A 17,743-nucleotide genomic window follows, 5' to 3' on the forward strand; every position below is an offset into this window, starting at 1 on the left:
TTTTATTACAATGGCTTATAAATAATAGGATATTAATGAATACTTTTGCCTGAAAACTTTTGCACTTTCCAGTAGTATTCAGGGTTGATAAAAATTTCATTCTCATTTTACAAAATTATGTAATTCTCTTCTAACAATCTATATTTTGCAATCATTTTATTGGAAGTGGATCAGCAATTTTAAGAATTTGGAAAATAAAATTCATAAAACATTGTTATTAAGCTTCTTTAATATATTGCTGTTATATTCAGAAGATTATAAAACTAATTCAATTTGTGGTGATTGTTTGGCTTGGGTTTGGTTTATTGGTTGAGTTCTCTAAGAAATGTTGATTTCATTGTGGTTTGTTTTTATAATAAAATAATTTACTTTTAGACAGAAATTCATGTCTTGCTAAATATGTTGTGGATACTACTTTTTTGCAATCTTCAGTGATATATTTTGCTTTTAAAATAATTTTATTTCATTAGTTGCTTCACAATTATATACACAATTATTAAAAAGTTTTAAAAAGTATTTTGTGTTCTACATTCTCTCCCTTTCTCCCATTCTTTCTCCTTCATTGAAAGGGTAAATTATTTACATGGAAAGTCATGTAAAACATATAAATGTTAGATTACAAAAGAAAATGTAATAGAAAAAAATAAATGGAGTAAAAAGAGGTATACTTTGCTTTTAATTCAGAGTTCCTCATTTCTCTTTCTGGGAATGGATAGCATTTTTGCTACCAGGACTTTCAGAATGGTCTTGGATCATTGTCTTAATCAGAGTATCAAAGATTTCACAATTGGTCATCCTTACAATATTGCTATGACTATGTACAATGTCCACTTGGTTCTTCTCATTTCATTTTATATAAATTATATAAGTCTTCCCAGGATTATTTTTTTTCTGAAACCATCTTGCTTATCATTTCTTAAAATAAAATAGTATCCCATCATAATCATATACCATAACTTATTCAACCATTCCCTAACTAAGAGATATCCACTCAATTTCCAATACTTCACAACCACAAAAGAACTATTATAAATACTTTTGTACATATTGGTCCTGTTCCTTTTTCTTTAAATTTCTTTGAGACACAGACTTAAACATCATATTGCTAGGCTAAAGAGTATATACAGCTTTATAGCCCTTTGGGCATAGTTCCAATTTGTGCTCCAAAATGATTAGATTAGTCTACAACTCCACCCAGAATTCATTAATGTCCCAGCTTTGCATATTTCCTTAAATATTTGTCATTTTTCTTTTCTGTAATGTTACCCAATCTGATGGATATCAAATTGAATATCACAGATGTTTTAATTCACATTTTTCTAATCAATAGTGCTTTTGATATTTTTTAATATGAAGATTGTCATCTTTGATTTCTTCTAAAAATTGCCTATTCGTATCTTTTGAAGATTTGTCAACTGGGAAAAATATTTCCTCCCAAACTAATTTGGCTTAGTTCCCCGGATATATGAGAAATGAGGCCTTTATCTGATAAAATAGTTATGTATTTTCCGGATTTCCCTCTAGTTTCAGCTATAAAAGTTTTATTCCCCCCCCCAAAAAAAAAAAACCTGTTTCATTTATATATCACAATTATCCATTTTACTTCTACTGGTCCACTCTCTTTTATGGTCATAAACTCTTACATTATCTATTCATCTGATAGGTACATTTGTCCATTTCCCTCTGATTGACTTAGGGCATCATGCATTGTGTTTAAATAATGCCCACATTTGAGATTTTCTTGCTATACTATGTGAGATATTATTTAAACATAGTTCCTACCAGACAGATTACAGTTTTGCAAGAAATTCTTGATCGAAGTTGCGTTCTAAACCTCTTAAGTTTGCATCTTTGGGTTTAGATTACTATGGTCAATTGCTACTGTTTATTGTGTCCATACTTTATTTTACTGGTCGTAGCAGTAGAGGTCTTAGTACTAGTGATAATAGAAATATTAGTAGTGGTGGTACAAGTAAGGTCAAGATCGTTTAAAAATTTATATATAATAATTTGTCATCTCAATAAAATTTGTATTTGCAAAGTAACATCTCAATAGAAACCATACAGGTGAAGTATTAAGATATCACCATTTTATAGATAAGAAATACCAAGAAATAGATTCAAATCCAGTTTCTGACATCTTTTATCTTCAGCAAGGTATTTAATCTCCTTGTAGTTTATTTTTTAATCTGTAAAATGAAGGAGGTTATATTAGATAATAACATCCAGTGTCAAATCTATATTCATATTGTCCTAAGTATCTTACCCAGTTTCAGGCACATAACAACAAAAGTATTATTACAGAGACCTAGAATTTATAAACACTTTTGGTTTGTAAAGCATTATGCATATATTATCTAATTTGAACCTTGTGAAAACCTTGCAAGAGGTGTCAGAGCCAGAAAAAAAGAGCTGCACTCTTCCTATAACCTTAGACTTCCTTCCTACAACCCTAGACTACTTCACATAGGAAGGGCTAAGGGGAGAAAGAAAAGGAGTTCATTTATTTGGTCCAAAGAAAAATATATAAAACCTTGAGAGTTGGTGATTCTAGTCAAGATACTCAGCTTCTTCATTTGGTCACATCTAGTCGTAGTATTGTAGTGGGAAAGAATGGGAGATGGGAAGAACAATAAGTGAGACAGAACTTCAGTAATGAAAATCTGCTTGAAATAAGGAACAAGCAGACTTACAAAATTCTTCAGGGATTTCAAAGAAGAAAGGAAAAAGTGAGAGGTGCTTTGGTCATTAGAAATAATCTCTCTCCAGAGATAACATTTGTGGTAGAACAGTTGGCAGCAAATCAAGGTGGGAGGAAGAAAATAAGGTTTAGCAAAAAAAAAAAAGAATTCTTACTGCACACTCACCACACAAAGCCAGAAGCAGTAATTAGACTTAAAAGAAGGCATAAACCTTGGTTTTCTCTCCAAGTAGCTTTTCAAAAAATTGACTTCCAATGAGTACATGGGTCTATTTCTAATTTCTCTTGATGTTGCTGAAATAGATTTCTATTTATTGTATCATGGGAAAAGAACAAAGCCATTAAATCCAATGATTATGTTAGAATTGGCTTCACATTAGATCTTTGAGAAATGATTTTCACCTGCTAGAGAAGTAAACTCTCCCACGGCTCGTGGAAGCAATGGTTTAGGAAAGCCTAAAATATAGGAAAGGCTAACACCAAATGGGAGTGCCAGTGCTACCAAATAGATTCAAATTTGCCATGATCCCTACCCTATGAGGTCTTCTCACTGGGTAGCATCCTCCTGAGATACTTTAATATTGAGATTCTGATGTTTGTGGCCCCCTGAGGCCCTCTCTCACCATTCTTTTCACTTTTCTTTTACATGTTATCTTCTCCCATTAAATGAACTCCTTAAGCAGGGGCTGTATTTTGTCTTTTTTAATATCTCCCTGTCACATAGTAATCAATTGTTGGCACAATAGCTGAAACACTGAACTGAAGTCAGGAAGACCTTCCTTCAAATCATGACTGTGATACTTAGCATCTTACTTGTTCAGTAGGGACCCTGAGCATGTCACTAAATCTGCTTGCCTCAGTTTCCTTAAGTATAAAAGTGATAGAGTACTTGAAAAAATAAGCAACATGATATTTGTTATACATGAAGTGAAGCCATGCAAAGCATAATTCCTTTTTTAATGATGTTGTAAAAGAAAACACACACACAAATACACAAACAAAAAAAAAGAAAATAAGAAAAATATAGATTAACCTGCACTCAGAATTCATCAATTCTCTCTCTGGGAGTAGATAACATTTTTCAAAAGATATTGTATTTTCAAGAAACTTATTTGGGGAGATAAAATGATTGCTTCTGAAGCAAATTGAGTTCTAAACTCTGTTAATAACTATAATAGCAATGTCAAGAATAAAGATATTAATGTGTGATATAATATTCAAGGATGATATTATAGAAGAAAACATATTTTATCTGGGACAGAAGAGATGTAAGATTTGAATAAGTGAGGAGCAATGACATAGGAAAAATTGCATTCATAAATTCTGAGAGATGGTAATAATTATAACAATGGATAAAAGCAGTGAGGAGACCTTTTTGAACATCTGTCGGGAAATAATGGGCAACAGGTAGGCTAGGTAGCATAGTACTTCAGAATGGAGGACCCTGAAAACGATGAGAAAGAGTTAGGACTCTTAAAGAAAGGTGGATTATTCATGTTATACAATGTGATGGGAGCCGATATTTAGGATAATTTATTTGGAAAGAGAGGTCGCAATAAAAATTGTACACAAGAATAACTTTCCCATTGGTGAAAATAATGCCCATTTAGAGTCATAATAACTTTAGAAAATTAAATTTTATTTAAAAATATACTTGAGGAACTTGAGGGAAAAATTCTCTTTTTAATTTTACCACCTCAAATATGATCAAAGTGGACATGGGCAATTGGGTATTACCTAAGCCAAGAAAAGATTGGCTATGAGAGACAGACAGATAGACAGACAGAGAGACAGAGGGAGAGGGAAGGGGAGAATGATAGGGAGAGGAAGAGAGAAGAGAGGGAGATAGAAGATGGAGATAGATATGCTGATATATGACATAAATAACTATATGTATATTTCTATCTCAATATCTATATATGTTATCTCTGCTAAACTAAATGAAATGAAAGCTAGAAGCATCCCTCAGAGTAGGGCAAAGAATTTTGTGGGCAACCCACAAGGCCCTAAATTTTATAGATAAGGGAATTGAAGGGAACTTAGATATCTTCTTATTCAACTTATCCCTACACAAAACACCTAAAGCTTAGAGACCCTGAGTGACTTATTCAAGGTCGCACAGATGGAAAGTAATTCAGCCTGTCTCTGTGCCTTACAGTTGGGTTTCAAAGCCAATGGGATCACAGTTTTCAAATTTCAGTTTTGCCTCATTTGTTTAACATGGCACGCCCTTAATTATCAAAGCTCTAAATTGATTAGATTGTGAAATCCCCAGAGAAAGCTAATGCAGAGGTGCTGTAGTAGCATGAAATGATTGACTGATGACTCTCTGTGCGTCTCCTCCTAAAGAGATGTGGCTTTTTGCTATTAGTGGAAAACCAAATTGATGGCCCCCATAACTCCACTCTCCTGCTCTGGTAAACAACCAAACATATTTTTCTTTTTCTTTTTTTTTCCACCTCCTCCTTTTTAATTTAGTAACTTTGCAGTCAGTGTGGGAGAATGTAAATAAAATGAGTAGTGAGCAATGCTGAATGTTCCTGGATGCTCCAGAGCTTTCCCACCAAGGGCATATATTTATGTATGTATGTAGATCTTATTTATTTTTTCTAATTTATGAAGCAAAGGGTACCCAGCTTGGCTGTTAATGTTGAGCAATAAATATGAAATCTTGCTGTGATGTTCTCAAATGTTTGAGAACTTCCCAATAACAACAGAGAGGCGGTTTCTCATTTTGTTTTTCTCTTCACAGTTACATCATTGAAGATGGTACTGCAGCAAGTCTTGGTAGTGCTTTAACTTAAAGAATTGTGCTGCCATCAAAATTATTTATACTTTCAACTACTCTATAGAAATTTATTTACATGATTTACATCATGCTCCTCAGTAGAATATTAGAATATAATCCTCTTGAAGTCAGTATTTTTGTTTTTTTATCATTTAATCTTTGTATCTTTCTATTTCCAGGATTTGTCATTGAATTTTTACATAGTAAATATTTAATTTATTATTGTTATTATAGATTAGCTTGTAGGCTAATGATGAAATGGCTAGTTGTGTGTGAATCAGTTGATTATGTTGTCCATATAGCACCAAAGAAAAATTTATTTTTATTGAAATGGACTAAATCATAGATTGAGAGTTAAAAGGGAATTTGGTGATCATATAGGCCACTGAAATAAATTTTACCTGTGTTGCAACTAAAGTCTAAGGATATCTGAGAGGCAGAATTCAAACTCAAATAGACCCAACCTGGTCAGCTAGATGGTACAGTGAATAGAGTGTTGGGAACTAATTTTCCTCAGTTCAAAATTGGCGGCAGACATTTACTAGCTATGTGACCCTGGACAGATCACTTAATACTGCTTGCCTCAGTTTCCTCATCTGTAAAATTAACTTGAGAAAGAAATGACAAACCACTCTAGTATCTTTGCAAAGAAAAACCCCAAAACATGGTCACAAAAAGTCCAAACTACTGAAACAGTTAAACAACAAAAAACTCATCCCATTGATTCTTTTGAATATAACTTTTGGCATATGTATAAGAGATTGATAAGGGGAAGGACTACCAGTACCAATCTATGTGGGGAGCAATGAGGATTAGAATGAAGTTATAATAAAAAAGAAAGATGTCAAGCAGTAGGGATACAGAAAAATAGATAGTAGAATGAATTAGATTTGGAAAATGGTTGGTTTTACGGTTATAGAGAGTGCAAAGTCAAGGATGATTCAGCATATGTAAACCTGTTTGGCCATAATAATATGAAAATCTTAACAAAAAGAGTGAAGTTAGGAGGACAGGTGATCTTTAGGGGAAAGATAGCAAGTTCTCTGCTGACTAAATGGTCTTTGGATATTTTCCAATTCAAAATTCATGATCCTGTGGCTGTATTTGTGATATGAAAAAAAAGAAACACATTTCCTGGTTAGAGATAATCTTTAGATTGTACAGTTTCTCTCACTTTCTTCCATTTATAGAGATAATGTTGAGAGAGTTAGTGGTAGAAATACAGAAACAGAGATAGAAAGAGACATTGACAGAGAAAGAGAGAGAGCGAGCATAAAAGATTTTCCTTGGAGCATAGAATTAAAGATGGAAGGCTCTAATATGACATTAAGTCACACCCTCCTTCCACTTTATAAATGAGAAAAGTAAAGCATAAACAAGTTAAATTGACTCAACTAGGGTCATGTAGCTATGGAGTACCAAATGTAGGATTTGATTCCACAATTCCCTGGCCCTAAGTATTGCATTCCAGGCACTACATAAATGCTTCTACTGAAGCTTCGAAATTGATTTGTAACATTGCTTCAAGTAATGCAGAAGGAAGTTTTCCATCTAGTAATGTTGACTGACATTATGTAACACAGAAGGCAAAATAATAGATCAAAATCATGAAACTACAAAGTTGACCCTTTATCTATTTAGTCCTGTGCATGCCCAAAACTGAATCCTCAAAGTAATGTGTCTGATAAACGTTAGTCCAGCTTTAGCTTGAGGATATCAAGAGAAGAGAACCAACTACCTCCTTAGATAACTATCAGATAATTCTTATATAATGATTTTATTATAGATTATATTATAGATTATGCAATTAGATATTTAAAAGTATTAGATAATTAGATAATAATACATTGTTTTCCATCTCTAAACAGTTTTATTTATTAGTATTTACTCCCCCACATTAAGCCTAAATTCTCCTGTTTGATGTGTTTATCAAGTATTCCTAATTCTTCCCTTTGGGGCCAAAATGTACCAAATCTTGTCAACCTCTTCTGAGCTTAGGCTATTTTTTCTTTGCATTCTCCATGTTAAACACAGTGCTTGGCATATAGTAGTATGTAGTAGCTTAGTATGAATTGCCTTAACTCTTTCATAAAAGCCCCTAAAGTTTTTTAAAACAATTATCACTATCCTCACCCCCTATAGAATTATAAATTTTTCATCAATCAATTAGTAAACATTTGTTAAGTACTTAGCTTGTGTGAGATATTGTGCTAACATGAGTAATACAAAGGAAAGGGGAAAAATTCCCAATTATCTTTGCATAATAAAGCCTTGAGGCTTTTTACGATTCTTGTCATTCTACTCCAAGGTTCGCCAACATCTTTCCTAAAGTGTGGTGCCAGAATTGAACAAATTTTGTTAAATAAATAATCTAATCTTCTCTTTATTCCTGAAGTCATGTGTTTCTCATCACAGAGAGACAGAACACAAAATTCAATCAGATTGAGATAAAACATAAGCAGAATAGCATGTCAAACTCAGGAAAAAATTGTCAATCAAATAGTTTTGTGAAGTAGAGAGTGGGGTGAGTAAAGGCTGGCTAAAGGCCAAGTTGTCTTCTCAAGAACCCTAATAAATTCAGGCTTTAGGATAAAAGACCAAAGGTGCATGAAACCTCCTAGGTAGTGCATTGTTGAAAATGCAATCAGAAAGACCTGGTTTAGCATCCTTGCTTACATATTATCGGCGTGACCTTAGCAAGTCACTTAGACTCAGTTATCACATTTGTAAAGTCTAAAATAGTAGGTGAGATTATTTATGTAAAATGAAATGCAAAATATTAAAGGCTATATAAACCCTATATATTAATAAAGGTTAGAAATCAGGTGAAAGGAAATCAGTTCAAGCAATGAAGCATCAAGAAATGCTTGGATTTTTTCCTATAGTTTCCAATTATTTGACAAGCATTCATCAAGCTCTTACTACATACTATAAATTGCAGTAAGCATAGAAGATACAGTAAAATTAGTTCTCTCTAAGAGATTACATTCTATTGGAAAAGACAGCATGTATCTATATAAATAAACTAATCTCTGGTAGTTCAAAATAGAAGTATATTAGAGGGAGTTATCAAAAAAATCACCATGGAGAAGAAAAACTTGAGATGGATCTTGAAAAAAACAAGCCTGTCCAAAAATGAGAGGTCAGCAAAAAATAAATTCCAGACATGTGGGACATGGAATGATATGAGGGAAAAACAGTGAGTAAGCCAGTATGGCTTGATTTTAGAGTGTGAAGAAGAGAGTAAACCACAAGAATATTGATGAGTTAAGAAGAGGCTAGATTGTGAAGAGAAGTGTCAATAAGTATACACAAATAAAGAAACACACATCTATCTATCTGTCTGTCTGTCTTTGTGTCTGTCTATCTATCTATCTATCTATCTCTATCTATCTCTATCTATCTATCTCTATCTATCTATCTACCTTTATCTATTTCTCAATATATTAATTTCAATATAGATATATAATTCAAGAGAAAATAAGGAGCCAATGTAATTTATTGAGAGAGGTATAAAGAAGTTAAAAAATGGCACATAGGTTTAGTATCAGACCTTTGCTTGGGGGAAATCATATTAGGTGGCCAATTTTCCTTTAATTTATAAAAATATTTATTCTACCAATTCAGCAGAACCTCATGAATTCATCTAGAAATGCTTAGGAGAAGAGATACTGAACTAGGGGCTAAAACTTTGAACAATCTGAATAAGAAAATATTTTCTGCAATGTATCTGCAGGCCACAGCAATAGCTTCATTCACAGTATAACAGCACTGTCACAGAAATAGGTTAAAACAGAAATATTTTACATTTGCATAATTTCTGGGTTATGTTGGTAACAGAAAAAGAGTTATATACGATAGTACCTCCATTTGGACAATTCAGACCCTAGTCATATACAGTTGTTCACTTCTAAAAAAGGGATATTGCTTCTATGCCACTCTCATAAATGTATCCATATTACATCCTCATAGAGCAAACTTTCATCCCTGGAACTAAGTATGAATATTTTTTGTTAGGAAAATGAAAGCCAATTAGAGTGGAGTTTGAACATTTAACAAAACCAATCCCTGCTTCTTTTCTTACTATGCTTCACTTTTTCTTTGATTAAATATGACTTCAGATAGGTTGTATTATAATGAGATCCAGACTTTTGAGTTATCCCAAGGGTACTGTTGCAATCTCTGATAACCAGGCTTCCTAGTTACATTGGTTCTCTTTACAGTTTGCTAGTTGAAGACCGAGGAAGGCCTATATTTAAGCTGTGAATAATGGGGTTTAAGAAATCCAAACAAAAAATATAAGATTTCTCAAAAAGCTAGGTAATGAAATTTCTATTTATGGGTTAAAAGCGGTGGAGTGAGGCAGGGATCCTACCACAATGTGCTGACAGCCTTCATTCCCTCTATAATTCAGTTCAAACAGTGCATGATGGGTCTCCTGTCCTAACAAATGAATTTTCTGTCTTTTGATAAAACTAATAGGATGCTCACTCAATCTAAGCCTCCCTACAGAAGAGAATGGAAGAGAAATCTTTATTTATTGGGGATGCTTATTTAAATAGCACCAAGTTAGATACAGTGCAGTGAATCCTGCTTTTGTCATCCAGCAGTAGTTCAAATCTGTGAGAGGCTACATTTCATACAATCCATATTTCATGCAATCTTGATACCAAGAAGAGGAACAAAAGAGAAGCAAAATAAAATAAGGCAATTGGAAGACTCCTACAAAAGTCATTTGAAGTATGTGAGATCCACACTCTAAGGCCTGAATCAGCTTATCATGTGAGATTTGTTTCTTTCATGAGATTTTGCTTCAGGGCTAGATTATTTTCACTACTTTATCCTCTTTACCAAAAGTTATTTCTAAGATAAACAGCTTCTAAAACAGCTACAGAAATGTCATCACAATGGTTCAATAGTTGTGATTATGACAATGAATGCACCATTATTTTTATTGTCATTATAAACTTTCTGGGCTTGGTGAGATTCTTCAATTTGGAAGGTTTCCTCTAAAATCTTGGCTACTGTTTTCTCTATGTTTATGCCTTAAAATCATTTTATTTTCTTATTAATCTGAGCAAAGCATATGTTCAAGTCCTATGAACAAAAAGAATAGTCATAAAGAATCTTTTTCTTTCCTTTATGATCAATCAAGAATACCTAGAATTACCTTAAATAATATGACAGAATCTAGGAATAGAGAAATAATGTAGTAGGAAATAGAGGATTTTGAAAATAAACTTCTGTTTCTCAAAGAATTAAGTTGTGGAAACTCCTAGAATAGACTTACTCTAGGCTTCTGAGTACAGAATAAATAGAGGGTAATATATTAGAAATTACCTGGCAGATATACATGGCTGTGTAAACATGAACACCATCCATGAAATAATTAAGAATTTTTTGTAACTGATGACATTCAATGATTTTTGACAAGAATTTAGCAAATGTTTACATTTACATAGCATTTGTTATTGGCAAAATATTGTTCTTAGTGTAGTTTTATAGAATAGATCCAATATCCTAATAAATCACAAAATGCTATTAATTTATTAGGTCCAGTATGATAGAGAAAAAGAAAGGGAAAAAAAAAACTCTCAGGAATATGAAGGAAGGACATATTCATCAAGGCAATCTAGAAAGGTTTTTATTTAAAAGGCAGCACTTGAATCTTTAAGGAAGATAATAATACTGAATGGCAGATAAGAAAAGGGACAAAAATAAATATACTAAATAAATATACTAAAGCTGGAGACAAGATTTTGGAACAAAAACTGTCCAGTTTTTTGGAAGGCAGAACATATGAGAAGGAGTAATGTCAAATAAATTAGAAAAAGCAGATTGATGCCAAATGTTGGAGGGCTTTAAATGATAGGATTTATATGTTAGGTTTACTTTTCTACCTATATAAAAATTAGAAAGACAATAGAAAATAATTGAGTGAAAGTGGGGAATGTTTAGGCTACCACTAGGAAGATTGTCTTGCCAGCTGAGAATCTATTAACAAGGAAACCAATTAGGAAGGAGTAATACTGGTGGTAAGAACCTGATCAAATTTGATAGTATTTTGAGGAGAAAAAAGTGGGGAAAAGAGTGAGATAGTTTATGGAGATAGAGTATTCAAACCATGGCAAATGATTAGATATGAGATTATGGGAGAAATTAAAAAATCCAAGATGACTCAAACCATTTGAGCCCCAATGGTTAGAATAATAGTAATTCCATCATTGGATATAGGGAATTTTGTGGGGGAAGGGAAAGGAAGGAGCAAATTTTGAGGGGGAAGATGGTGAATTCAAATAAGAACAATTTGAATTTGAAGTTAAGGTAGGACATTTGTCATGAATGTTGGGAATCAGATTTAAGGCTGGAATTCAGATATCTAATAGTGGGAGAGACAGGGGGGCTTTAAAATGCTAAGAACAGGAAACCAGCTTCTGGAGGGGACTGAATTTTATGTAACACCTTCCTCCTTAATGGATTCTGGACCTGACCAGACTGGTGAGTCAACCCCTCTCAAACTTTCTTCTTTGACTTTGAAATTCTCCCTCCTACTACAAAACTTAGAGAACAGTCTTTTGTAAACTAAATCACTACTTTATTTCTTGGAAAAGAAGGGTAGAGGAAGGAAGGGGTAGAGGGAAGAAATGGGAAGTCCCTACTGTCCTTTTTCCCTATCAACAAAGTCCCTTCAAAGAAATGGTTTGACTTTCCCCTAAGGGAAAGTGACTTTAAGTCAGCAGAGGTCTTCAGTGGGCAAGAACTTCTTCTGCTCAACCATGTAGAAACCATATTGGAAAAGGCAACTCCCTCCCTGGCTCTTGTCAGAGTCTCTGGTGAGAAAGTAAGAGAGAGAGTGTGACCAGACTCAGTTCTGGCCAACAGTTTTCTCCCCTGATAAATCTTCCTTTGAATTCCATAGAATTCCCTTTCTCCTGCTCGCTCATGAATGTTCCATCTGCCTCTCCTGGGTCCATCTTCATTACATTTCATATTTTCTCTGCTTTTTGAACATTTCTCTTGACTACAGAAATTTTTTTTTTCTGTACATATATATGTGAGTCAATTATTTATATATATAATTGACTTACACACACATATACCCAGCTGCCCTCAGATAGTCTAACTTTCAAAGGAGGAAAGATTACCATGTGATGTTGATAGATGGTACATCTGGAAATGACATTAATAAACATAGAATATGCTGAATTCTCAAGGTCATATATATTTAGGATAGTGAGAATGGCCAATGATAAGAGAATGTGGCAAAGGATGAGATATTATCAGGAAAAAAAAACTATTTCACAGATTTTTAAAAATTGAGACTTGAAAGGGAATGAAAAATGCAAGTAGTTCCAAAGGAAATTTGAAAATGGTCCCTACTATAGCAAATCTGACAAAAGACCATTCAATCTTTGATTGAAGACATCTAAGAAAACAGAGTCCAACTCCTCTTGGGTCAACACTTTGTATATTAGGCCAGTTTCAATTCTAATGAATATGTGCCTCTTATCAAGACTAAATTAGCCTATTTTTAATCTTCACTAATTACTTACAGTTCTGCCTTTTAAGCCCCAAAAGGACAAGCTCAATCCTTCTTTTACAAATATTTGAACATTGCTATAATACCTCCTGAATCTTCTTCCCTCCAAAATTAAGTTCAATTAACACACAACCTTTGTAATTTTGAATTTGGAACTTAATTTTGGGGCAATAGTTTTTCCAACTATAAAATCCTTAGAATCATAGAGCTGTATAAATTTCAAAGAGGCTAATTTGTCCACATTCATGAGTATCTGAGTCTGGATTCAAAGTAAAGTTTCCATAATCTATTTCTAATATTTCTCCACTGTACTATGCTTCCCTAAAACAATATGGAATCATCACATCCTATTCAAAATCCTGTATAATTAACAAGTGGTTCTTTAGAAAACCAATAGTACCTGACATTTTCATGACACAGACTAAAATGACCTCTGGAAGAAATTGGGTCAATAAACATTTTATTAATCACTAAACACCATCTTAAATATACTGGAGAAAAAGAAATTAAAAAGAGAATATCAAATTAATCCCTGCTCTCAAGGAATGCATATTTATATATTGGCTATATGGGATAACTCACTCTATATTACATGAAGACATGGAATATTTGAGATAATACAGACAGCATAATGGAGGCAAAATTGGCATAAACTGTGAGGATTGAAGCCCATATTAAATAAGATTGATACTCTATAGCACTTTAGTGTATGGTTCCCATTGGTAGTTAACCATAGAAAGATTTTGGGTATAGAATTATTATGAAAATAATAAATGTTACAAGATTTAAAATATACATATTCATATGTGAGCATGAGTATATTTAAATTTTAGAATTAGAAACATGTACATACTTTTCTAATCACATCAATTTATATATATATATATATATTCATTAGTTTGAATAAACATAGATAACATATATGTTACACACCATGATGTGCTATTTATTAGGAAATTAGCAAAGACTTTATTTATAAACCCTTGTTGGGTTTACAAACTACTTATGTTATAAGGCTGTGGTGGTGAACCTATGGTTCATGTGCCAGATAGGGCATGCAGAGACCTCTCTGTGGGCATGTATGCCTGTTGCCTGCCAGAGTTCCTTATTAGAAATCTAGAGGGAGTCCAGGCTGAGCTGCTCCCCTTCTTTTCTCCATGTTCCTGAAGATAATTTTTCCCATGACTGACCCCTCTGCCTAGTAGCCTAAAGGGAGTGCTTCCTTCCCCCATCTGGAATAAGGCATCGGGGAAGATTAACAGGGGCTTGAGCAAAACACTTGGTCTCTAGTTGGGCAGAGCATGGCACTCAGCTATAAAAGGTTTACCACCACTACCATAAGGCATTAATATAATCTATTTATAATGTTAAGAGATACTGGATTAGTAGAGAAAATAAACATTATAGAGTTTTAAAGGAGACAGGAATAGAAAATGGAATCTATATGATGGCAAAGACATCATAGAGAAGCTGAGACTTGACTTGAGCAAGAAAGAAAATACAGGAGATATCAGTAAAAAGTATATAGGAATGGCATTTGATGAAGGGAGAATAGCCATGATGGTTTTTTAGAAACAACTATTTCACTTTAGATTATCAGATTGCCTATAGGAAAGAAGTAAAGGATAAAATCGAAGCAGTATAATCAAATAGTGGAGAATCAAAAAGTGGAGGATCTCGAATGTTAATATGAGGAATTTTATTTTTATGGAGTTAAATTAATCTTTACATGTCATATATTCCACTTATCCTTAGCCATTATCATGATCTGTATGAGTCATGTTATAATTGAACTTAACTTACACAAATATCATAGCAAAGTTTTGTGGTCTGTGGTCTCTTTTCTTAGTAGCGTATATACATAGGCAGTGACTGACTTACTGGTAAGCTAATCGCATAAAACATCAGCATTTTTGAATAATATATGTCTTGAGTAATTTACCTAAATTACTCTGCACTGTCTTAATCTTTATTGCTACACTATCTCCTTCTCTAATGAATTATTCTTCTTTAGTCCAGTACCTGATATTAGTTGGAGGAAGTTGGATGGAAGTCCTTTGGCAAGGAAAATCCAATATAGCAAGTCCAAAGGAATGATTGCCATCCCTAACTTTCAAGAGGAGGATGAAGGCTCTTATGAGTGCATTGCTGGAAACCTGAGAGGAAGGAATATTGCAAGAGGTCAATTGTTTTTCTATGGTGAGCCAATCATATTTCTAAGAGCTTATGAAACATTGTATAATATCCATTGCAGTAAATAGAAGTCATTAGCATGTTGTGGGAAATATCATGGGAGGAATAAGGAAGATGTATTTCCAGGTTAAGGATGCTTACTACTATGATTAGCAGATTGGAATAGCCATCTCTAAAATATTACTTTAATTTTACTATGGTCTAGGCTTGCTATTGTTTATTATAATTGCCATTGAAAATATCAGCTGTGTCATGCTAAAGCTATAAAGGTTTATAATTCAAGGTAGAGCAGAATCCAATATATTTCACATAAAACATTCAGCAGCAGCCTATGGCAATCTTAATTATATAACTCCAAAGGGAATTTACAAATGAAGGAAAAAATGGATGAGAGAATAATACAAGTTGAGGGATGGACAACACTAAATTTCCATTTAAAGGCAATATGTATATGCACAAAGTCAAATAGCGAAGTTAGGTAATTACATAACTATTTTGAACAGAAAAATACTCTTCATAATTATTCAGAATGTCTTTTGCAAAACAATCATTTGGATGTATCTTTTGCTGTATAGCCTTTTTTCTTATATCTTGGACTTTTAGAAATGAATTTTTAGGGACCCAAGACAATTTTCATATTCATCATTATTATATGTTATTTATTTTATTTACTGCATCCTATAATTCAATAATTTGGAATTATTTCTGAATGCACTGGTACATTATTTAATGTACCAGGAAGGTAAAGTTAATTTAGAATTTATGCTTTTAAGAACAAAGATTGTATCCTTTTTTAATGTTTATTCCAAGTACCTAGATTTTATAGATAGTGCTGGATTCACAGCAGCACCTAATAAACCTATTGACAAATTGATTGGTAGATTAATTATCTCTCTAAGTTTCATTCTATTTGAAAATTTGATAAAACTTTTATTTATTCATTCATCTAAATCAATCATAAAAGTGTAGCATAGATATAGGCCAATATGAAACTCCTCTTCCATTACAGAAGAGCTCTTATTCTAAGTTGATGTTGTTCTAGTCAATGTCAAACTCCTTTTAAATCCATTCAGCTGATAAAGAAAATACCATTTCATGGCACTTCCACTTAATTCACACTTAGCCATCTTTTCCAGAAGGATGTTATGAGAAATTTTTAGATAACCTGCTTAAATTCAATCTATTATGTTGATAGCATTCTTCCAGTTTACTTGTCTACAAACCTCTTCAAACAACCTAACCTCCTTCCAGAAAACAACCCAAAATCACAAAAAGAAGAAAATGAACTATTCATTCATTATTATTTATCTCAAACTGTCATTCAACTCCTTTGGACCTCATTTACTCAATCTGTAAAATGAGTAGCTTGAAGAAGATGGCCTCTAAGATTCTTTTCATTCTTATACCTATTATACTATGGGCCTATATGTTACTGCTAAATTCATTCCTTTCTAAAACCACAATAATTGTGCTAGAATTTTAACAACTGAATCTTTATTTTGGATCATTGTCTTACTTCCTAACTTGTCTTATGTCGGAAGAATGCCTCACTGTGATCTTAATTTAAAGTTGTTTAGATACATGTATCTCTGGTATAGAGGGCTTGTCATGCCCTCCTAGGGCAGCTCTTGTAAACCTTAAAATTTCTTAGACTTATGAATATTGGAAATTTTTCCCATTGGGAAATTTCATATTTGAAAAAATTTCCTATTGATAGTAAGAACTCTATTGGAAAATGAAACTCCTTGGCATGGGAGAATCCTTCTCCTCACTACTTAAGATTACTTTAGGACAGAAACCTTTTGCTAAACAATGGAAAGGGCTTTGACCTATGCTTAAGCATAGAACAGGAAGTTCTTTGAGTCATGATTGATTTTAGAATTGATACAATAGAGATACTTGGAATGACAGAACCAGGTCTTGGAAACTACAATCTCCACCCTACTCAGAGTAACAGGATTTAGGAAGGGCTGCAGCAAAGATCAAGATTTAATTATTTAAGAATATGACCTTCAACAGACATGTGCAAAGGGGCCAGACCTCTGGGTGGTCCTGGGTTAAGCTAGAGCCACCATTGGCACAGGGGAGACATCGACAGTGATTGGTAGATGTGAGAACTGAGGGGAGGGAACTTAGTTTTTTTCCTTAAAGGAGGGAGGTTTGCTCTGAAGGAGGTCTGAGAGGGAGGTTTTGCTCTGAAGGAGGTCTGAGAGGTTGATACTCTGAAGGAGGTCTGAGAGGAGAGAGGTCCTGGAGGGAGAGCTCCTGGACAGATCTTGAAGGAGGCTGTGGAAGGAGAACTCAGGAGGAAAATTCTCTGAAACATTTCTTGAAAGGAGGCTCTCTTGAAGGTGGAGCCTGAGGTTGGCATGAGAAGCCTTACCTAGAGAGATCTTGGGTGAGTGATAAAACCAACTGACTGATTTATCTCTTAGGACTGAGGTCTAGGCCTTATTGGCTTGAGGCCCTTCATTCTTATTCCTTTCTTACTTTCTCTCTTTTTCTATTGATTAATCAGTGT

The 17,743-nt window shown here is 33.5% G+C and overlaps 1 protein-coding gene across 1 annotated transcript in view; it reads left to right on the forward strand.

Moving 5' to 3' along the window:
• The window catches only part of CNTN6 (contactin 6), a 493,040-nt gene that overhangs the window by 329,455 nt on the left and 145,842 nt on the right, over positions 1 to 17,743 (forward strand). The window contains exon 8 of the mRNA XM_007500105.2: positions 15,044 to 15,228. Within this exon, the coding sequence (XP_007500167.2) occupies positions 15,044 to 15,228 (185 nt within the window). The remainder of the gene's footprint in view (positions 1 to 15,043; positions 15,229 to 17,743) is intronic.

The sequence above is a fragment of the Monodelphis domestica genome, chromosome 7, assembly GCF_027887165.1.
Source record: "Monodelphis domestica isolate mMonDom1 chromosome 7, mMonDom1.pri, whole genome shotgun sequence".
Taxonomy (NCBI): domain Eukaryota; kingdom Metazoa; phylum Chordata; class Mammalia; order Didelphimorphia; family Didelphidae; genus Monodelphis; species Monodelphis domestica.